This window comes from Dunckerocampus dactyliophorus, chromosome 5 (assembly GCF_027744805.1).
Source record: "Dunckerocampus dactyliophorus isolate RoL2022-P2 chromosome 5, RoL_Ddac_1.1, whole genome shotgun sequence".
Taxonomy (NCBI): Eukaryota; Metazoa; Chordata; class Actinopteri; order Syngnathiformes; family Syngnathidae; genus Dunckerocampus; species Dunckerocampus dactyliophorus.
This window is the reverse complement of record NC_072823.1, coordinates 15,384,166-15,408,699: the sequence shown is the minus strand read 5'-3', so window position 1 is coordinate 15,408,699 and position 24,534 is coordinate 15,384,166. Positions and strand designations below refer to the sequence as shown.

At 39.0% G+C, this 24,534-nt stretch overlaps 1 protein-coding gene across 4 annotated transcripts; it reads left to right on the top strand.

Moving 5' to 3' along the window:
* The first annotated feature begins 566 nt into the window (after positions 1-566).
* On the top strand, positions 567-24,292 carry dapk2b (death-associated protein kinase 2b). 4 transcript variants are annotated; one of them, XM_054776463.1, is made up of 12 exons: positions 576-670; positions 1,003-1,133; positions 11,010-11,231; positions 15,054-15,192; positions 17,051-17,180; positions 17,273-17,321; positions 17,405-17,431; positions 17,504-17,656; positions 17,855-17,900; positions 21,909-21,998; positions 22,084-22,164; positions 23,389-24,292. In XM_054776463.1, exons 2-12 carry the CDS (start codon positions 1,057-1,059, stop codon positions 23,464-23,466), a joined length of 1,092 nt encoding a protein of 363 aa, XP_054632438.1. In that variant the 5' UTR covers positions 576-670; positions 1,003-1,056; the 3' UTR covers positions 23,467-24,292. The 4 variants fall into 4 exon arrangements, with proteins under 4 accessions (XP_054632441.1, XP_054632438.1, XP_054632439.1 ...); XM_054776464.1 differs by lacking the exon at positions 576-670 and adding an exon at positions 783-911; XM_054776466.1 differs by lacking the exons at positions 21,909-21,998; positions 22,084-22,164; positions 23,389-24,292 and adding an exon at positions 19,521-21,900 and having other exon boundaries at positions 567-670.
* Positions 24,293-24,534: the final 242 nt, after the last annotated feature.

The following is a 24,534-nucleotide window of genomic DNA, read 5'->3' as shown; positions in this document are numbered from 1 at the left end:
TTTGTAAATGGAAATGCCGTTCTTTGCTGTTCGTTCAATTTTATTTTTCCTGTCACACGAATTTGTTCAAAAAATGACACAACTGTTTAAAGATTTCAAAATAATCTTACATCTTGAGAAATGAATTGTATTTTGTTTTTGAGAGCGGGTCTCTCTTAAAACTAGAAATATGTAAACTATCTCACATTTTTAATACCCAACCTGTCGATTTTGCATTCATTTTTCAAATAGAATAAGCTACATTCAAACATATCACTTGTTTTTCCTTGTTCTGTTGCTTTTCCTCAGCATTGTATTGCACTCTCTATTAAGTCACAACATTATAGGGCACTTCCGTGTTTCAATCAAGTTTTTTCTTTATATATAATTTTCATTCTGTAAGACTGTTACTGGATGAGAGAGGGACGGCACATTCTGTTTTAAAAAAGACCAATTCATCAGTAATAATAATAATAATAATAATAATAATAATAAAAGAAGACCCGAAGGTGTTGCGGTTAACGTGTAAGTCACGTCATGGTTATTGATAGCTTCGTATCATAGGCTGTTTCAGAAGAGAGGCATCAGTGGGAGGGACTTGAGCTGACATAAAGTGTTAAGTTGCTTCCATACCTTGACACAAGCAAACACACGAGGCTCACTGAGGAGCAACCTCTGCATCTCACTCAAGGTATGGCAATATGTCCTATTTGTTCACGTGTGCCCCCAATACTAACCCTGTGCTTATGTCCCTGTATTTACAAATATTGCCTAACCTGCCCTAATTATCCCAAAGCTCTTTCATTCCTGGTAATCCTGCTGCATTCCCAGCGTTTACTGTTAGACTGACCAGTTTGGCACTGTAACGTGAGTTGGACTGAGCCTGATTCTGCTTTCATGAGAGAGACGGTTTAAGGTTGTCTGAAGTGAAAGTAGGTCTGGCGCTGAGATGGAATGCTTCCCAAAGCAAAGCAAGCTTGGACATGCACTCAGGAGTGACTTTGTGTGTGTGTGTGTGTGCAGGGCAAGAGAAGCAGGATTAAACAGTGTTGCGCAGTGGGGAGATCATCCATATCAATGAGGACACCTGGCATGGCGCTTTTTAAACAGCAGCTTGTGGAGGACTTCTATGACATTGGAGAGGAGCTAGGAAGGTGAGTGAAGTGTTTCATCTCTTCGCCGCATGTGCCTCTTCTTGATGCACTGGCGGTCCTGTGTGTGTGTGTGTGTGTGCTTGCTGAGATTGGGAGTGTCTCCTGTGTTGAAGTGTCAGGAGGTCTAAAGGGCAAAAGCAAGGCTCGTAGAAATCAGCTGTCTTCATGTGGATGAGTTCCACCTCAGGGTGGAGGTTCAATGTGCTGAATGAGACTTGAGCAGACACACTAATGACAAATGCAAATAAGGAAGTTGGCAGAGTGCATTCCCTTGTGAGGAACCTGTGTGTCCATTTAGCTGTGAAAGACATGTTCAGACTGTGGGAGGGAAAGGAAACCCCTCTGAATGTTTCACCACCAGCCAGTCCAAATATTCCCTTTGACCCAATGTTTGCCATCTATTGTCACACCCTCATATACCCGACTAACTGGAAAAAAATGGAAAGTTGTGTTTGGGTATTCTAATAGAAGGAATGGTTTGGTTTCCAGAGGTCTTCACATGTCTTCTGTTGCATACACAAAGTATTTAGCACCAGGCAAGATTTGGTGCTAATCTCATGTCTTTGCTGTTGTCGCTATTCAGCCATTAGCAGCAAGATAGGGGAAACTTAATGCTATGAGTAAAAAACAATAATATTATGAAAATAACTTTGTAATATGGAATTATGTTAAATTTGTCAAGAAAAAAGTACTTGTGCTACTTGAATAAAGTTGCATGTTTATGAGTTAAAGATGCCAGTGCTATGAGAATAAAGTGGTATTTTTACAAAAACATTCCTCGAAGAATCTATACCAGAGTAAATGTAGTATTATTCTCATGATTTTGTCATACAGTTATGAGAATAATGTTTTATTTTGTTGATTTACAATGTCGTAATCTTAACCAGTGAATGCACCAGCCCTAGACAACTGACCTATATACATTGGGTAATAATGTAACTGTTTACTGCTTTGTTAAAACACTGGTAGTTTCTCATAAAAATACGACTTTATGCTTGTAACTAGAGTGTTACCTCTGGTTGTGTTATTAATCCGTACCAAAGGGTCCTTTTTAAAACTGAATCATACAAAAACTGAAACAATTTTTCCCATAGTAAACATTGTAAATCCAATTTGTCCATTCCAGAGGCCCAAAAATGTTAACGTTTTGTCTGAGTTTAGCTGGAGAAAGTTGTTTTGCATCCACACAGATCTGTTTGAGACAGTGACAAAGTAAATCTGCAGGACCATGTTCAACTGCTGTCATAGACACGCACATCTGAGTGTCGTCTGCATAGTTGTGGTAGGACACATTGCAGATGACTAACTGGCCTAAAGGAAGCATGTACAGCTTGAACAATAGGGGTCCCGGGATTGACCTCTGGGGAATCCCACAGGGCATAGTCATTTGGTCTGAGACTTTAATCTTGAAGATTTACTTTATATTGGTGTTCCAATCCCTGCACTGTGAAAACCTGTCAATGTATGTGCGTGTCAGGATGAGAGAGTGGGGATTCCCCTGAAAATGAGGCTTTATCGCTGCTAGTGTGCATTTTTGTACTTTGGATACTGTTGATTATCATGTTTACACTTTTCCTTTCAATTTGGTATCAATTGCAAATGGACAAAAGTGAAGCTCAAGGTCAACCCATTCAAAGGAAAGAATCCCAAATCCGACTGAAAGAAAAAATATGTATGAATACCTATGTATGTAAAAGTTTCATCAAAATTTGACCATGCAAAATACACTTTTTTGAACCAGAATTACTTACTTACTATAACATGAATTAACCAGCGAATCATGTCCAATATTTCAAGTTAATGAAGATTTAAAAAGGTTTATGTTTTTTAAGTGTGCAGGAGTATGGTGTACGTGGCTTCAAGTCAAATGTCTAAAGGGGTATGTGACTGTAAAAAGTTTGGGAACCACTGGCTTACAGGATACCGTAGTGTTGTGTAAGCTAATCATTGCGAGATTTGGTGTTGGGTGTGTGATCCAAGATGGCTGAATAAACAAGCATTGCTGGGAATAGTCCGTCCACATTGTTATTAATTTCACAAGATTCAATGTGGCAAAGGGCAAAATACAACAGTTTTGTTATGTGCAATATTATACAAAACCCGAAAACTGAAAAAGAAAACTGGGGCTGTAAAACCAAGGTTCCACTTGATATGGCTTTATTCTACTATGTACGAGTGTGTGTGTATATATATATATATATATATATATATATATATATATATATATATATATATATATATATATATATATATATATATATATATATATATATATTTTGTTTGTTTCTTGGCAGAGTCTTGTCTGTCCAGTTCTAATTTAAATCCTAATGTTTTGCACAAAATACCCTGCAAGCAAACTAACTGAGACTTGTGACAACCAGCACAGACTCTCTTCCAAGAAAATTCAAAGAAATATGAACATGAATCTCTTATAATCAAGAGTAATGTCACACACTGACATTTTCAGTGTAATTGGTGCAGGTATTTGTTGTAATAGACCATAAGTGGGTAGTAACGAACACAATCTTGGACTTGAGTTCAAGACCACAACATGGGGAGGCAGCAATTCATGCAGATGAATTAAATGAGCCTGAGCAATGAATGAGTCATTAAGTTGGAAGATACATTTGAAATAATTGAATAAATCATATTGTAGCTTAATCAAGGTTAATCTTGTTCTGTTCAAACTGTTCTAATTTTAAACAGTATTTTCTCTAACAAATAAAGTGCAATGCTTCAAACTGTTTCCGTAATAATAATTCAAAAAAATGTAACCTTTTATTAGCGCTACAGGCAGTGTTTTGCTTCCTAACTGTCAGCACAGAGGGAATACATACTGTTAACCACAGTAACTAAATATAACAAAAAAAAAACAAAACTACTCACCCATTGAAGTTGTAATGAGACACTTTCCTGTGTTGCACTAAGTTCAATGTTGCTAATCATAATAATCATTTTTTTCAATCCTAACTTTACAGTATAATGAAATACAGTATAGGAGTGTGTACTTATACTTGTATATACAGCATAGGAGAGTGTGGGTATACCTAATTAAGTGGCTAGTGAGCTCTGTTAATTAGTGCAAAACTTGCAGCTGTCCATACCATATGGAAGTTGAATATTACTCTTGGAGGCCTTCTGCCTTGGCGTGGCAACATCATGTGACCTATAGTGGGCGTAGGCCACCCCCGCCTACTGTACACGTGATTTTGACAGGATCAGAATGTCCAAACCTATCCACTGGTCTCAATGGACGTATGGGAACCTGAGGGGCGGGCGGTGCATGGTATTTAATGTCCTGTCCTCCATGTAAGTCACTTCTTGTAGTCTGATTTCAATATGTGTTATGACTGGTTATGTTTCTGGTCAAGCAAACCATGCCTTTTGACTGACGTGTCTTAATGTCTGACTGCTGACTCATAGACAATTGAGAAGACTTCCATGTGTCCATGATGCTGTTACACAATCACTTCAAAGGGAAGTTGAGAGAAATGAACACGATGGATGAACCTTTCCCTGTCAAAGCGATGGATTATGTCATGACCATATTTGGGCAGCACGAACATATGTTAGTTGATATGATGGTCAAAAGGCATACCAACATACAGGATGTGCTTCCTTTCGTTTCCGATGGCATGTCGTGACATAATATTGGGACACTTGGCTATTACGCCGACTGGAGGTGAATATATTGGAGTTCACACCTACTTCGCTGCTTTAACAACTTCCACTCTTCTAGGACTGATTTCAACAAGGTGTTGGAGTGTGTCTGCGGGAATTTTGGGAACATTTATAAGGTCAAAGGTGACTGATGTTGGCACACATTCTCTGTTCAAGTTCATCCAAGGGGATTAATTTAATAATGTTTATTATTGTAGTTGTAGTTTGCAGTGGTGTGCACAGACTATGCATATGGTTGTATTAATACCTGATATTGACAGTAAAATATATATTTGTATTTCCTGGAAATACAAAGTATTCCTGTAATAAAAGCTTTTGTTGTGGTTAGTGAGCGTATGAAATGCAAAACATCTGTTGTACTGACACGCCATTGACATGTTGTAAAAACAAATGTGTCAAAGTAAAATTCATTACGTTTCCCTCCTGACCAAAGCAAACAAAGAGATATTTGTAAATTGCAGCCAAGTGAAATGTTTTCTGTTTAAATCCTCGCGGAGGCTTCAGGCAGTTATTCGGCAACATGAGCCCATGGTGCTCTCACGTGTGTTAAAGTGTCCAGAAGTGACAAGGAGACTGTAAAAATGCTATCATTGCATGATGTATGTGCAGCAGACACAGTGGGTGCTCGCATACGAGGTGTTACCCGCAACACGTGTACATGTAGTCCGCTTATAGGAGACTTTCCCGCTGGATGAGGAATGTGTTTATTCAGTGTGGTCTGACTGAGGGAATTCCATGCCGTTCCTGAGTTTCCATCCAACGAAGACAGCAAGGACATTTGATATGTAGTAGTGCTGGCAATCTCAGGGTACCTCACAATATGGTACAATTTGCGATACATGGCTCATGATAACAATATCTTGATATGGTGAAACAAAAACAAAATGAATTAATTTTAAAGTTTATATTTTGCAGCATTATTTAACGAGACTACAAACAAGCAATAGCACAAAAACAATGACAGTGTTATAATGCAACATACTGTAAATAAGATTTTATATTAGGTGGCAAACATTGAAGCTATTTTAAACTTATTCAGAAAACACAACATCTCATGTCTCTCGAGTAGATCAATTCTATTAAGTAGAAGCATAACCCAAATAAATATTTGGTAATGGTAATGATGTAATTTATTTGAACATGCATACAAGTTACAGTGAAATACATCACATCGTACAATTCACATTTTCACATGTCCAAGAGGAGTAGGAAGAATCAAAGCTGATTTAATCCTACCCCCCCATCCGTTTCACAGCCGTTTCACATCAATTGTTATACATTGTCAGACATTTGCTGATGTAGTCCTGTTTGTTTCTGGTTTTTTTTGTTATTGTCGGCGCAGTTGTTGCTGTTGTTCTTGTCTCTCTCTGTATTGTCCCCGCACTCCCCCCTCTGTTTTCTTTTCTCTTCTTCTCTATCCCCTCCTGCTCCGGTCCGGCAGCTCCAAATTTGCATAACAACAAAACATCAAATAAAGTCAAACAAATTTTGTATAACAGGGGAAGAGTATCTTACACTTTTCCCTGGCAGAGCAAAACTGTTGAGGACGTAAGGGCATTTAGATCAACAAAACTATCTGCCCTAATGGCTGGACAGGACAAAAAATAATAAAAATGTGATGAAGACGCTCCGCTGTGGAACACACATGTAAACAAGATGGTCGCGGCATCACGTAAGAAGATGCGAGCATCTGCCACATAAACAAGAATGGACAAGCGACTGCGCAGGGATACGGCAGGTGACAAATATAACGCAGAGCGATTTGTGAGGTCTGATTTTTTAAATTTTTTTTTTAAGAGGCATTTTTGTAATGCAAATGTATTACTCTTTTGAACGCATATTGTTTTGAAGAAGCCAAACTCATTACTTAAATGGCCCCAGCAACTAAGCGCAACTATGTTTCTTGTCACGGATCTCCCATTGGGGGGGGGCGTCATACAGCTTCATGTCAAAAAATCCAAACTATCCCTTTAAGTAAAGAGTTTGGCTTCTCAATACAATATACGTTCAAAAGAGTAATTTAATTGCATCACAAAAATGCCTCCTCGAAAAAAATCAAACCTCACAAATCGCTCTGCGTTATATTTGTCTCCCGCCGTACCGTATTCCTGCGCACTGTCGCCTCTCCGTTCTGGTGTATGTGATGAAGACGCTCGCATCTTCTTCCGCTGTGACCCTGTAACCTTTGTAACCCTAGCAAAAAGTGGGGATCTTCTGTAAAAATAATATAAAGGGATAATAAGAATAATTCATGCCTAATAATGATTCATTTCAGCTAGCAATGATAAAAACATAACCTCCTTGGTGGGGGCAATGGTAAAGTCACATTGTAGGACTCTAGGTCTCTCTCTCACACCAGCCATCCATATTTGATTAATATGGTTAGGAACTGGGCTTGGTCACTTCTGACTGTGTTGGTCTGTGTCACATGACCCCGGAGGTTGCTTAGCTCTGAAATGTGTTTAACTATTGGGTCGGCGCCACTTGCCCATGCATTCTTCCGACCTTGGCTGTGGATAATGACCTTCAGCTGTTGGATGTGGAAAACTCTGCGGAGAGATGCCGCTTTCGGTCCCACCGGTCCAGCTTATCGGGCTAAGACGGCCGGCACGCTTGGCCTGTTGTGGAATACCGCTGGCAGCATCACAGCGCTCTGTTACTGTACACGCTACTGTAAAAGTGACTCACATTCAGGGCATAAGATAAGAGAACGTCTTTTGTTTTTGCAGTATTCTCACACCGCGTGCCCTCCCTGTGGCCCCTTGCATGTTTTACATTCACCAAGCTTCATGCCCTTGCCTTCATCGTCGCACATCTTCATCTCTGACATAAGTCGACTTTTTAGAGGTGCCTCAGTGAGAGACAGGTCATGTAACCAGAACAGCCAGAGGGGGTATTGCAGAATTCACACTCTTTCAAGCATCCCCTCCCACACTTTTCAAGAAGAGTTGTTGTAATCTATTCGACACTCCTGTTCCTTCATACAGTGTTGTCTGCCTGGAATCTTAAGCTATTGCCTGATAATGGGCATGTTATCATGACTGACTTGTATTCACCAAGTCAAGTGCTCCTTTGTATGTTTGTGAGACTTATCATGTTGGTTTTATGGCTAAGAAAAACATGTGGAGACCAGCAATGCTTTAAAGGTGAATCAAAAGTAACCAGTAGATGATTAGCAATTTTATGCCGTTAATTATTATTCTTTTTAAAACATGCTTGCTGTTGTACACTACTTTTTAATCTCGGGTAGATGAAAACAAATATGATTTTGTTCCAGAAGGTCCTACTCCAACTGAAACATGCTATAGCCAAATACATTTTCCCTATAAGAAATGATGCAAATCCAATTAATCCGTACCAGACTCTTAAAAAATGTTAAAACAAAACACTTTTTTATAACTTTACAATTCTAGTTTTGCATTTAGAAAACAATTTTAAGTGCATGTAAATGATGAATGGGATAAATGAACACTTAATGTCGCTTTTACCTAGATTGAAGACGTGGTTGTTTACAAAGACGGTGATGATGAGCAGCGAGGGAGGAGTGGAAGAGAGCCACATGAATTACACCTTTGTGTTTTGCCATATGAGTTATTCCTTGAATTCAGTAATTTGGTCACCTTCTTTAGCAAAGCACTGGCACTTGCAACTTTGTTTGGCTCCATTGTGGGTTATTTTACAGTCGTGATCAAAAGAAAAGCAGAGACTTGTGGCATAACTGTTAGTTAGCAAAGAACAAGAGAGTGAACCGCTGATGACATCATAGACGTTTCTATTATGTTAGCAAGCTAATAGGCTGCTAACAGGGATGTTTTGTTATTGTAAAATATATACATGTTAAATTTGATCTCATGGATTATATTTGAGCCTTGGATTTTTTGAATTGACTTATTTTCTGGGCTGTTGCGTGTTGCATCTGCCCTCATGAGATTTAAAAACATTACAGAAAAAGGGTGTGCCTCAAATGCATCACCGTCCCACGCACGCCAAAACAGTGACGACAGAGGTCATTGTAGTTAACTTAAAACACAGAGATTACAGGAATTTCATTCGATTTTATGCCTCTGTTTGTTTCGTGATGTGGGCTTAACTGTTTTTCCTCGTTTGCATTCATGCTTTCTGCTCTGCAGGCATTCTTCTATGGAGCAGCAGTAAAGAGATGACAGGTGGAGAGCCAGTTATTCTTAGCCCAGAAGATAACTATGATAACAGTGGACACAAAGGGAATAACCACACATAGCTGCACTGCTATTGCTATCCCTCAGTATAGTCAGCTATAGCATAGACGTTAAACTGCCATTACCATTAAGTCATATAGCAACAAAATTGTTTTTGCTGGTCACGTCGTATTTGTTGCTAGTCAAAATTCATGGATGACAACTATTTGTGTCCCATAGGCTGTTAATGCCCAGATGAAAAGGAAGTCAGTCAGACACACAAAAAAACAGCGTTATATTGCTGCATTCCAGGAAAATGGGAAGATGGAAATATTGAACCTATTTCTAACCTTGGAGCAAATTGATTATGTTGTACTGCTAATATCACAGATGTCATATAAAAACAATGGCAGCACCCACAGACACTTTAAATAAACATTTAAGTAATTTTTATCTGTATTTATGGTGTGGTTATACTAGATTTTGCATGTAGAAAGAATGCAAAATGGTGTGAAGCAATGTCACGGTAGTCACTCTGTATCGTAAATTGGTAAAATGTATTTTTTAAAGGCTGATAAAAAAACCCCATACAATTATCTAGTCATAAGCAAAGTTAATACATGCTTATCACAGTGGTCAGCCATGTCTTTTGTTCACGTTGTAAGTGTAACATTTTTGCAATTTCCCAGTTTTTAATGCAATATAAGATGTACCTCACTATATTCAAGGTCCTACATTATACTATTTTTCATCAGTTGTAAATAAGTCCCACAAGAGTGTTTTGAAAGTCTGTTGTCCAAAATCTAGTGCTTCAACATTACAGTCACATTTTACAAGCAGCATCATGCAAATATCATGACATCGATATTAGCAAAGCCTTAAGAAATAACAGCAGCTCGGAAGTACAAACCGTGGCCACAAGGGGTTTACTAGTCGACAAAAGGCGGTATCTTCAACGATGGTAAAGGGCTGGTCGTACAGCGCCGTCATTTCCATGATGAAATCATAGATCGCAGGCCCCGGGTGTCGTACCGATGCTGGCATTTCAGGTGGCTGATAAGGTTTGATGTGTTGAAGCTCAATATTTTTTTTCTCTCATTGCAAAATGTTTGCAGAGCATTTGGTGAAATGTCTTTCTCTGAAACAAACATCATCGATGCCATGTTTGTGTACAAGTGAGTTCAGAGGAAGTTACGACAGCTGTTTGCAGCATGCCACACAAAGGGAGCGCTTGATTTGCTGTCGCTAACCCACCTGCAGCACAGTTTGGGTAATCTCACCTCAATGGAACTTTTTTTTTATCTGAGCTATTTTCAAATGTTATCGGTATGACGTCATAATTCCTCATATCGGGCCCGATAATTATCGTGCACCCCTACATATTACAGTTAGAACATCACAATGAAACAAATATTGCCTTATTGGAGATCTTTAATACACAATGTAATTCTTTGTAAACTAAATAGCTAAAAATAAAATAAATAACAGCAATATCTCATGTATCTAGTGGGGCACTGCCCCTACTGCAGGCACCACTGGAAATAATGCACTTTTTGGTTGACTAAATTTTACACTTACTGTGTCATTATGCTGTTGCATTCTTATCAATGATGGATGCTCCTCAAGCAACTCAGCCTCTGCTGCAGAAAGTGTGCCAAGGAGCTTAAGATTGCAAAGGTTGCCCCTTATAACGAAGTGTGCTGGAGTGAGATTATGCTTTGTGAGAGGTTTGCTTGAAAACAAATACTGAGAGATGATCCCTGCTCTGTTGTGAAATCCTCTGGCTTTAGTGGATTGTTTGATACTTGGCAGGAAGTTTGCAGGAGTGGAAGGACAGCAGCTCAGCCGTCACAGACGGCCCGTGTGATTGTTCTTAAACAGGAAGTGATGGATCATACCGCAAAATATCACCCACAACTTCCTCCTTTGTGTTCACCTTCTGCCATATCCTGTTGACACTTCAAGATTTCATCATGTTCTTGAGATTAAAATGTGTATTTTACAATAACAAGAACATTTGTTCATTTTCTGTCTGCAGTGGTCAGTTTGCAGTGGTCAGGCGTTGCACAGAGAAGAGCACAAGCCTTGAATATGCCGCCAAGTTCATCAAGAAGCGCCAAAGCCGGGCCAGCAGACGAGGCGTGAGGCGGGAGGAGATTGAGAGGGAGGTGGACATCCTGCAGCAGATCCAGCACCCCAATGTTGTAGCGCTTCACGATGTCTACGAGAATCGCACGGATGTGGTGCTCATCCTCGAGCTGTGAGTCTCTGCATCAGTCCACAAGACAAAACAGTACGGTTTCACATGTATAAGAACCACAAAGCAGCACAACTCCAACAGCATCTTTTTCTATGGCTTTGGAGTTTTTTAACTTTAGCCTAACGGTAGTGGTGCACGATAATAGACATCTATTTCAGCTGAATCAAAGAAAGAAATGTTTAAGACAGTTGAGTTATTACTTTCCTTCACCCAAACGCTTCTCAGTTTTGAATGGGCAGATTTGTTTCAGATTTGTTTTCCAAAAAAATTAATTATAATTGGAGTGAGTGGGACCAAATTGCTGTCTGTATATATGCCAAATCTCTTATTCTATACACCTTGCAATATACGTACAATGGTGTGAAAGTGTTTTCCCCCTTCCTGATTTCTTATTTTTTGCATGTTTGTCACACTCAGATGTTTCATATCATCAGACAAATTAAAATATTAGTCAATGACAACACAACTGAACACAAAATACATTTTTAAAATGAAACTTTCTATTATTAAGGGAGAAAAGCCTACATGACCCTGTGTGAAAAAGTGATTGACCCCTAAACCTAATAACTGGTTGGGCCACACTTAGCAGCAACAACTGCAATCAAGCGTTTGCGATAACTTGCAATGAGTCTCTTACAGCGCTGTGGAGGTATTTTGGCCCACTCATTTTTGCAGAATTGTTGTAATTCAGTCACATTAGAGGGTTTTCCAGCATGAAGTGCCTTTTTAAGGTCATGCCACAGCATCTCAATAGGATTCAGTGATAAACCACCGTTAAGTTATGTTTTAACGGGGATGCAATCACTTTTTCAGACAGGGCCTTGTAGGTTTAGATTTTTTTTTTTCTCCTTTAATAAAAAGTTTCATTTAAAAACTGCATTTTGCGTTCAGTTGTGTTGTCATTGACTAATATTTACATTTGTTTGATGATCTGAAACATTTAAGTGTGACAAACATACAAAAAAATAAGAAATCAGGAAGGGGGCAAACACTTTTTGACACCACTGGAGGGGATAGTGTAATTTTAAAATTAATAAAAATACGACAAAGTAAAAAAACATTCTGTCCAAGATTCATACGTTATGCCTTAAACCACAAGATCTCGCAAGATTAGAATGTGACGAGATTTATCGTTCAGAAAAAAAATGGCTGGTGGGGGCTAGGCCTGAGACAATAATAAATTATTGAATTACTCACACAATAAAGGACAAGCACCATAGAAAATGGATGGACGGATCACACAATAAATGAAAATGAACTTGGTAATTTTGCCAGCCCCCGATATATTGCCATGTGCATGCGTGTCTGTTTTCCTCATGTCAAGAGGGTTCACTCTAGGGATGTCCCGAGCCACATTTTGGGGCTTTCGATCCGATACCGATCCTATTTTTTTTCTTCAATAATAAGCTTTTCTTACACACATGAATTTGTGGAATTGAATATGGTTATGAAAATAGCTCTTCAACGCATTTAAAAATAATGCAATCCAATAAAAGCTCCAATAAAAGTACATCCAATAAAAGATACAATTTGAAAAAATGGGCATGCAAAATACTTTTAGGCAGGATTAATAATTTGACATCATTATTGATCAATTTGTGGTGTGATTTAGAATATATGAATTTTTTTTTTAACAAACTCTCTTTAACGCAATACTAATTTATTGACGGTCCCTGGTATAAACAACGAGCGTTTACAGCAGCACTTCTCGTGCAAGCTCCGCGCACAATAACACAGCAGTCCGGGCACAGTGGGGGGGAACTACCGCCATAGCTACGGAGCCGAATAGCCAACGTGAAACTGACTTCACCATGGTACACCGCTGACATGTCTGCATGGTGGTGTTGTGTTTTCTTCTTCTTGCGGGTGGCAGGAGTCGAGTGGCAACCATTACCGCACCTACCATGCTGGCGTGTGGCCCAGAGTTACAAAGGTTATATGGCAACCGGATGGGCCCGCTCTCGTGGCAGAGGCCAATATTATCCGATCTTCAAAATACGGTATATACGAGGTTCGGCAGCTGATTCCAATCCTGAAAATTGAATCGGGACATCCCTGGTTTCAGCACCTCGGCACATTTGATCCATAGAACAATGGCATAAACGGAGTGGGCGCTTTTGTCAGTCATACGGCCCCTTTGTCTCAGTGGGTGGAGGCATTGCCGGTAGTACGCACACAGAGTGAGAAGAGTGTAACGTAGTAGAAATTAAATTAGTAGATATATTGTCTTAGATTTTTTCAATACTTTTTCATTGTTGTTTTTGTAAAAGTAATGTTAAAATCTCATCTTGTCTAGTTCTCATAGACCCAATCTCGTGCATCCTCTCGTCTCGTAAATTGAGTATCTTGTGACACGCCGACTTAAAACTGATTGATATCTCGAGAATTACATAAACGGAAACTTTTTCCAGATCCGCATACTGAAGAATCAGAGGATTCCATACTGTTTCTATTTTGTAAAATGGCTAAAACATAATATATAATTAAAGACAAATCTTTGTGTTGTTATTAGTTTATAGTATTATCAGCTTTTTCTCTTCCTATTGTGCCTTTTTGCACGATTTGTTCCATTTTTTTCAAGAGGTTTTTTTTTTTTTGTTTAATTTAATTTCTACAATGTGCCATGTGCAAATAAAAAAACAAACTGCGGGTCAATCCTGAGATTTCTCACAACTCACAATTCTGAGATACACGGTTTGTCCCCCAAAGTGCCTCAAGGGGTAATTACAGTGGAACCTCTAAAGCTGAAGGTCATACAAACTGGAATTTTCAAAAATGTTTTGACCTCCATCATACATGTCATCAAACCAGACGAATTCTGGACGTGTTTGTCTTTTACTTTGGCTTTTTGGTAGTGTTTTTACCTATTCTAATGAGATGGGCCGCTGCCATGCATGATGTCATGAGATGTTAGCACACCTCACAAGAATCTGTGTACCTCACAAGAGCTCAGTTCAGATAGCATCAAAGGTTTTTAGGTTTTTTGGTGAACGAAGGCATCAGGCCTCAACAAGCGTTAATAATGTGAGGAGAGGAGAATAATATCTTGTGCTTGTTATCAAAGTAAAGGTTCATGTTTATCAAAGTTTTAGCATGTTTTGGGTTATGTTAACTTCTTTTTTACTTTTATGACAGTTAAGAATGCTGAAATGTTACTAAAACACGGCATGTATACTTACTGAAGGTTTTCTAATGAAAATGGAGATAGGCCAACTCACAGTAGGTCTTCTCCCATATTTTTTGCAGGACAATAATGAAAGCCAACTCAAGCTGTACTACTTTGACAGTTTCACTCCACAATAGCCTAGATGTTGTGTCAGTTTGGCCAGTGAGTTTCTGTGCACTTGCTTGTTGTTTGCTCTCCTTTCTGTGGCCAAATGTCTCTGCCAGAATCGATAGAGCTGATTTTGAATAGAGCCGTCAGTGAAAAGGGGCCCTGTCCACATCCAGTCGCTTCCTGGGACTGAAACTCGGTTTAATCAAAGCAAGAATGAAGCGTCTGACAGCTTTTGTCAGCAGCGTGACCTCACCGAGTGCGTCATTCAGTCAATCGTGTTTTCACTGTGGCCGCCAGTTGCTCAAAGAACACTTTGTATGTGGAGCTTTTCACCAATTCTTTACTATAAAATGCGGAGCATTGAATTATGTTGCAAGGAGGGCGGGCTGATGCAAAACAAACAAGAGCAATAGCCAGAAGTATCCCAGGCATCCTAATTGAGCACATCCCAATCCTGAAAACACTCTGATAAAGCTTAAGGGCCTCCTGCATGAGTCACTGTGTGTGTGTGTGTGTGTGTGTGTGTGTGTGTGTGTGTGTTACAGCGTTTCTGGTGGAGAGCTGTTTGATTTCCTGGCTCGCAAGGAGTCACTTTGTGAAGAGGAGGCCACTCAGTTTATCAAACAGATCCTGGATGGAGTCCAGTACCTCCACTCTAAGAGGATTGCACATTTTGACTTAAAGGTACAAAACATTCATTGCCATATGTAGGAAAATAGGAAAAATGTTGTTGTATGTAACGTAGGAATGTAATGTGAAATATGTCTGATGTAAGCACTGTGAGGCTTTTGTGAACCACACTTCCTTCCTGTTTTCTGAGGTCCAGGTTGTCAGATACAAACACCACCAGGTTATCTCATCACTTTTGCAGAGCAGTGTCACCCGCGCTACACTCTCACAGCCACTGTCCTGTTATTCTGCAGCCATGGCGCCGCACTTTGTGCATCTTTGTTTTCATAGTCTAGCAAAAGCTTTGACCTTCAATGCACTCTGATGGATAGAAGCATGTTTGATAACTAAAAGTTAAAAATGTGCCTCGCACATGTATCATTTGACTAGCCAGACATCAAAGAAAAATAAGAACAATGAAAAATGTTTGAGTTTTTATTATGGTGATTGCTATATTTTGATTTATCAACATTTTAAACAAATTAAACAATTTAAAAAATACAATCTTTACATAACAATTATTTTTTTATAAGAGGAACAATGACAAATGTATGCTGAATTATGTTGATGATTGTTCTGTTTATATCGTGATTTATCAGCATGTTTAAATGTTAAAACATAATCTTTTTAAAATAAAATGCTCTATTTTTATATTATGATACAAAATGTATATAATTAATACGTGTACTTGTACAAGTGGAACAATGATGGCGACTGCTATACATTTTTTTGATGATTTATCAAAGTTAAAAACAATGTATCTAAAATAAAATATGTGGTTTTTATATAATAATATTGATATATGTAATAATATCATTATTATGTATTTTTGCACCAACTGTAAAGTGTTCTTGGCTGTTTTGAAAGTCACTAGTAAATTTTGTTTAGTATTTAGTATATTGATATGAAAATGATGATGATGATTCTTCTTCTTATTATTATAGTTATTATACACTGTATTGATAAGATTGAATGTTTTTGGAAAGTAATTGAATGACTAAGTTGATCATTTTCTTTAATTAACTTGATTAGTTAGTAAAGTATATATTTTTTAATTACAGAAAAAATATCGTAATTACTCCATTAATTGTTTGTATAAGAGGGAATAATAGTCTGTCACAGAATATTCAAAGTGCTGTGAAACCTTTACGTACGGTATATTATTACGTAATAAATATGACAATAACATGCACTGCAATGTTTTCCCTAATGCTGGCACGAAAGGCCCCTTCAAGAAGGTATTTTGTAATATTATTTAATTTATTATTATCAGTGGCCGAGCCAGAATTTTGGAGGACGTGTTTTCAATGTATTTTTTCTGGATTCTGCTCCCCATCATGGCGGCCAAACCCACGCAGGGCATAATACGGAAGTGGATGCCGATTGGCACTCCTCTTTTAACTGCTTTGCATGCCCACTCATACCGCTACAGAGAGCTTCCAATATTAACGGATTTATGCGCTGAATCACGCTTCACAATTTAAGTCAAAGTCAACACAGTGACAAAACTTGACCGGAACGGACCAAAGTAATCATGGCAAACAAACCTACCGCTTGCAGTTCATGTAAGACGCAGTTTTATTGACAGCTCCTCCACACTGAAAGTTGTGTGCTGCAGTGAAATGTGTCCAAGCAGAAATGGCGGTTAGGCTGAACTAATGTTCTTCACCACAGAGCCGCGTTTGTCAAAATTGTCCCCCAGCCATGGGGGTGGCCACTGGGGTGGCTGGAGAGTGACCAAGGGTGGCCACGGCCACCCCTGGCCACCCCGTAGCTCCGCCACTGATTATTATAACAGTATATTGAATGATTATATGTGTATTATCAAAACTGGGGAGTAGGTGATTAATAACTGTTGATTTTGTTGACTCAGCCTGAAAACATAATGCTGCTGGACAGGAATGTTTCTCTACCCCGTATCAAAATCATCGACTTCGGACTGGCACACAAAATGGAGGCCGGGGCAGATTTTAAAAACATTTTTGGAACCCCAGAGTTTGTTGGTAAGTGATTTTTGGATATGCTGTAATAGTGTCTGCTATGAGAAGTAAGTCCTGTTTGTGATGCAGGGTGTGTGTGTGTGTCTATTTTGCAGCTCCAGAGATAGTCAACTATGAGCCTCTGGGGTTGGAGGCAGACATGTGGTGCGTTTTTTATTATAGTCTACACTTTGCACCCACAGTATGTATGTACAAACATGCTTTAACATTGTGTTGTCTTCTTACAGGAGCATTGGGGTCATCACCTACATACTGTAAGTTGAATGTTAAAGTTATAGTACATATGAACATGACCGATGATCAAGTTACCATGTTTTTGTTTTCAGCTTGAGCGGTGCGTCACCTTTTCTCGGCGAAACAAAGCAAGAAACGTTAGGCAACATTTCCGCCATGAGCTACGAGTTCGACGAAGAGTTCTTCAGCAACACCAGCGAGCTGGCCAAGAGCTTCATCACGCAGCTCTTGGTGAAGGACACGAGGTACAACAATAACAACGATGGCCCTTTCACAGACAGTCACAATGCACAACGACACATCTTGTTCTTGTTGCTTTCACATGTGTTTCCCATTGTGTTGCACCTCTGGCAACTGAAAGCTATACTGTGTGCATTAAGCGCAATGTGATCCTGAGGGGGTTTGCATCACTGTGTTTGTGCAGCTGTATTTTCTTGTTTTAGGAAACGGATGAGCATAAAAGACGCCCTCAACCATCCTTGGATTAAGGTACTGTGTGCGTGCGCGTGTGTTTGTCTGATGCTTTACACTGTAAGAAATGACAGCATGTGGATTTGACCTTTATGCTCAAAGACACAATCTTTGAGATCCGAATTAATCTAAACTAAAATATACACTTGTGGTTAATATTTTAGGTAATTAATTTACAAACTCCTTTATTTATTCATCTTCGTAAATTCTATCTATAATCTATCTACAAACTCCGGTCATAAAAGTTAACTGGTATGCATTGAACACAGGAAGTAAACAAATTAGTAGTAATTGCTGAGACACTGAAGTCGTTGGATTAAATAAGAGCTGCTTCTTTCTACGCCTTTGTGGACATGTCCAGTTGTGCATATTTGAAATAAACTAAACCATTACATAAGAGCAACAATGTATTATAAACATGGCTCAGTATGATGCAGTGCACTCTATAAATAAAATCCCATTGGATTGTGCGGGTGTACCTAATGAAGTGTTCTGTAAATGTATGTTTCTTATTTACATTGTTATGCACTGCACCATGCCACCGACAATGCAATGGAGAAAAGATATATTTTGTGGGTTATTTTAAACTTACTTTTTGTATTATTATTATTATTAATGAATGTTTTGGAAATAACATGCCCTCACCTGCAAAACTCTTTAAAATGATGAACAAATATCCTATTTTTAGTGCAGCATGTGTCCACTGTTTGTGGAATGTACCATTTTTTGGAGTGTATCAATGCAGGGGTTTGTGCATGGAGGTTGTCCCACACGGTGTTGCCCATCTTGCTAGAAAATGATTCAGAATATTGTACACAATGTTTGATCTGCTAAAATCTACTGAAAAAAACTGCAGGGAAAAATTAATTTATCTTCCAACACCACGGTACCGGTACTATAATCTATAGTTTGGGCAGTTTGTTGTCAAATATCAACGCTGAAATAAAAACATTTCTTAGCCTAAATGCTAAAGCACAGAATTGTTTGGATTCTTTTTACCTGATTTGCTGCCACACTTGTTGCTAGGCAGAATGCATAGGGCCAGGGTTGATTTAATGCACAAGAAATGGAAACGACCACTGAAATATTGATAAAGAAATATTAATATGATTTCAGTTGACTTTGAAAAAACTTCTCTGTGTGGAACCCCACATAAAAAAAATTGAATATACTGTTGCCATGGCAACTTGGGCCAGAGGACTCCACTGCCACACACAGCAGAGAAAGGACATAGAGATTTGGTCAGGCAGGCACAGGCTTCACGCTTTATTTTAGAGTTGAATCTACTGCACAAGTAGCTTTCTCTCACGCACATCGCCATCTGCTGGAGCCAGTGGCTAAACATCACTAACTCTTACTTTGATGACTTACAACAAGCTGTAGGAGAGATGTTTAATGTATAAATGCATGCGATTGTTGTTTTTGTTGTGCAATGTGTGGACACCAGCATGACACCAGGAAGCACATAACACAACGGGAAAGTCCAGGAATGTCCTGCGGATGCTCTTACCTGCCATGGCTTCTGCTGTAGGGTCACACACTAATCCTACAGAGCCACGTCTGCTGGGATTCGTCACTGCTGCGTGTGTTGTCGAGCTCGGCCTCTGACTCAGTGTTCCTCCATCCTTGTGTCTGAAGTCCTGTGGCCAACCGCCGGACATCGCCACCCCGGATGCTGAGCAGAAAGCCGAGCAGCTGAAGACAAAGCGTCTGAAGGAGTACACCATCCAGTCCCACTCCAGCATGACCCCGAACAACACCTACGCCAGCTTTGAACGTTTCTCCCACGTGGTGGAGGACATCGGTTCTATGAAGATGGGGGTTTCAGAAGTGGCAGCGGCCCAGCACACCTTGCAGGGTGACCTGGAGGCATTGCTGGCCATCTACAATGATAAAGAAGCCTGGTACAAGGGGGAGAATGAGACCGCCAGGAAGCAACTCTCCCAAGTCCGCTATGAGTTTCGCAAAGTGGAGACCACCAGGAGGCTGCTGCAGGAGGACATGAAGGGTGTAGGGACCACCCTAGAGAGCATTGTTGGGAAGTACCAACAGAGGCAGAGTCACCTGGACACACTGAGGCAGGAGCTGACCTCAGAGCTGCAGTTGCTGCAGGAGGTGATGGGCTCTCTGGAGCTACAGGGAGCAACAACAGTGGAGGGGCTGCGGCACCTGTCCTGCGGGGGGGACGCCCAGAAGACCCTTACGGAATCCACTTAATAGGAGAGACTTTTATTTGTATTTGATGAGTCTTAAAGGAAAACTGCAATTTTTTGGAATGTTGCCCATCATCCACAATGATGAATGAAAACACATGTCTTTCTTTTTTCTGTGTGTTCTAAAAATATAAAAACAGATCAAAACAGGCAGCTAAGATTGCAGGTAATGGGACGCACCTATCCCGCCTATAAAGCCTTCTGAAAAAAACTCCAAAAACCACCAACAACGCTGCATTTATACATATAATGTGACCTGCATATTAACCAAGCTGCAGTGACTTTTTTATTACCGGAATTGTTATTAACATTGTTATGCCAAAGAACTGCGTAACTGGCGTAGCGACACCTTGCCATACAACACACTCGCTCACAGCGCGTCAGCGGCACTCTCCCAGTACCTCAGGCCACTACTGAAAGGTAACACAGCATGTTGGAGCTGCCGCCACCGCTGCTGTGTTTTTGGTTTTGACTTTGGAAAAGTTAACACTAGCTGTGGCGTTGGTTTTTATGTTGCCATGTGAAATCAATCTGCCCAGGAAGGACGTTCCGGTAATGCTTAAAAATGACCAAAATACGGCAAAATATTGTAAGTATTGCATGTTATCATGAATGTGGCTGTTGCTACATGCTTACAGCATGTATAGAAAACCATAAAACCTTGTTGGGTTTTTGGAGGTGTTTTGATAGCCGTAGGCGGAATAGGTGTGTCCCATTACGTGCATTAAAAAGCTGCCTCTTTTTAGATGTTTTTCTATCTGTAGAACACACAGAAAAGAGAAAGACTCATGTTCATGTCTCACATAAGGATGTGAAGAAAACAAAGTGCAGTTTTCTTTTAACATGTTATTGTAAGCAATTGATGTGAAGGTGATTGTCAAATCATATGAATATTCAGCATTAATACAGAAAAAAGTATGTGGTTGCAAGCTCACTACACGGACAGGAAGAAGAGGATATACCTTGCAGCTGTAGAAGCCACTTCTTTACAAGGACTTTGTACACCATGTTGAAGTGAGAGGTCAGAGCTCACTGAGTTCTTATTCACCAAACTCATCCAAACTTGCCTCTATGGATCTTATTTTGTGTACAAGGGTGCAGAAACATCCCAAAACCGTACCCACGTTGATTTGGAAGGGAACTATAGGGGTCAGGCCCCAGTGGATAAATATTGGGTTGTTGTGAATATCTTTTTGGAACTAAGTGTTTAAGCGAGCTAAATGAACGGTGGCTTGAATTTTATCTTGGCAAGTGAATTGGCAATTTATGCCTTCACTATGTTGTGAATATGAGGCGATAAAGGGAGCTTTTTAATGGAATGTATGGGAATTATTTTAATTGATTTTTCATTCCATTTTTACACTTCTGTCTTTATTCAATGGTAATCCATAATGAGTGCCATTTGTCATGTCTTTCATTTATTTTATTTATTCAATATTATTAATTTCCAAGGAGCACTTCTAATCACAATATTTTATATTTCTTTATTTATCTATTTATTTAAATTATACTTTCTTTGGCTATTTTTTGAAAACCTCAAAAATAAAAAATATATTCAATCATACATATGGTATGCTATTTTCAGAACTACACAATGTGCATCTTTTTGGCTTCTGTATTAAAATAGTCACCGTTTTCAGAAAACCTTAATTTTTTTTTCTTACAAGTCAGTTTGTGTTAAATAGATATTTACTGTTCAAATTCATTTCAGGTTGAATTTGAGGTGAAATTTCTCCATCAACATGTGTTCTCTTATGCAATCATTTGACTTTGAGCTCTACTGTCATTTTTTCCCCTCACTGTGTCTCCACAGCCTCACAATTCCAGACAAGCGATGGTTAAGAGATTGTCAGTGGTCAACTTAGAGAACTTTAAGAAGCAGTATGCCAGGCGCAGGTGGAAGGTAAAGTGTCGAAACACAATGACATTATATAAATATGTTGCTTAGCATTGATTTTGCCTTTTTTATTTATCTTTTTTTTTTACAGCTCTCATTCAGGATTGTGGCTCTGTGCAACCACTTAACTCGGATCATGAAGAAGGGTCACAAACTGCCGGAGCAGAATGGGGTAAGAACACACTTTTTTTTTTTTTTTGTTTAACAAGTTCACCTTTGAGCACAGCTGCATCCAATTTGTGTGTTATAACACAACATGCACAGTATTTATGAGCAGTTGCATTGACAAGTATCCCTTAAGTTTGAATTAGGCGACACTTGTGCCATCTCGAGAGACGATTTTAGACGACGATTGTTTTATACTTGAGCTCAGCTCATACAGTATATCTTTCCAAATCAATAAGGATCTTACATTGAGACATGATTTGCCCTTTGTCCCGCAAGGGGAGAGGATATGGGATATTCAAATGCTATTTCCCCCATTGACAGACTGCTCCTTTAAAAGTTTTAAAAAAGAAACAAAGACCCCATGGACAGCTTGCAACAAAACTGCTTCGCATTCAACATCCCAAATCAATATACAATATTGCTATTCAGTTAGAAGATGAGTTAACAATTGTAACTGCCATAAATTTAAGAGCATTTGCAGCGTTTCCAACAAGCCTGCTTTTTGGATATCATGCAAAAATCAATACGAATCTTGCACTTAAATTACTCAACTACCCCATAAAAGATGGAAGATGATTGTACAGGTTTTATACTTTTTTTTTTTATACTGTCTTGACATTCACTACTAATCAAAAGTTTAGAAACACATTCTCATTGAATAACATCAGTGTCCAAACTCTTCACAGGTATGCTAAAGCCTTCAAAATCAACAGGAATCTTGGTTTCATACAACACCATAATCTTTTAGAGAAAATAATTGAGCCCCACATGACCCTTACAACAACCATGTTGCAGTCAATATTCAATACAGCAACCAAACAATTGGAAAAAGAGTTTGAAGATTGCCTACTGATGTGCCTTGCTTTCTAAATTTAGACCTCTGTTACTGAAAAGCTTGTTGCCAATAATTCAAAATCAATAGTATGCTGTCATGGAGAATTATTGATGAACATTTGAAAAAGCTAAGAAGTAAACGAGAAAATCCATAAATGTGAGCATCTCTTTTTTTGGATATTATTAAAAATCCATAGGACAAGATGACAGCATAATCTGTCAAAGGCTTTTTGAAAAGTGAAAACTAGCAAATCTTTGACCTCGGTTTTCAAACAACTAGGTTCAGATGTCCTAAAAAAAAGCCTCAAGTTTCTTCACAGTCACAGTCAAATGGGGTCATATTTGAGTAGCGCCTGAGTGAGTGTGTGCTAACAGTAGCTTGTGTTTATGTCAGAGGGATTGTGAAAGCGACCAGGAAGAAGAAATCCTGAAGAGACGGCCGAGGACCAGAAAGAGAAGCAGCACTTCCTGAGAGACGCATCGTAAAAACATATCTGTCTACAACAGACTCACTCTGCACACTCACTGCAGCTGTTCCTCTTCATCAGCAACCATGCTATCTATGTGAATGGTCTGGAATGCTTCATTTGTCTACGCAAGCCTACGCCACATAATCTGCTGGCATGTTACTTAGCATTTTGAAATTAGAGCTACTTTAGTCTTCTGCCATAGTTGGATTATTGCTGACCGATGAGACAGTGTTACTTCACATCTTCAAGAATGTAGCGGCTTCCTCTAATATTGTGCAGTCTTAAAAATCCTTCAGCTGTCGAGTGTTGACAGAGGGATACTCTTCTTCTTATTGAATAGGCTGCAAAGAGGCTGGCTCCTTTATAGGGCAAGGAACCATATTTGGTTACTTAATAAACAAGGGTTCGAAATGGACCTTCAATGCCTCATTATGAGGCTGTAAAATGCAATAGAATTATGATTATAATTATGATATAATACATTTTTCAAGTTGTTGTCTTGTAATTGTCCAAGTATTCCCAAGTATTTTAATAAACAATGCATGACAATCATCCTGTATAATAAGACTATATATATATATATATATGTATATGTGTGTATATATACATATATATATATATGTATGTATATATATATATACTGTATATGTATATATATATGTATATGTAAAGTGCAACTGAATGCGGTTATTTCTTAATGGCACATTTTAATGTATATAAAGTGTAAATATTTTTATCAGTCAAACGTCTTACCAATTTTGAACACAAACATCCCTTTTTGGTCTGTTTACTTGTATGTACTGTACATTCAAATGGTCTTTTAATAAATTCATGAACATAATTGTTGAATGTTTGTAATTCTATTTTCACAGTCCAGGTGATGGTCAGTTTACGCCGTTCCGTGGTACAAATGCGCTCCAATAAATAAATGAAAAATGTAATTTTGTCTGTAAACACGAGACCCGCTTGAGAGCTAGTTACAGGATACACGTGGTACGTCGAACGGTGCGCCTAATTTATGGCTATGTGCTAGTCTTGTGACATCTCCTTTACTGTGCCGCTCGCGAGTC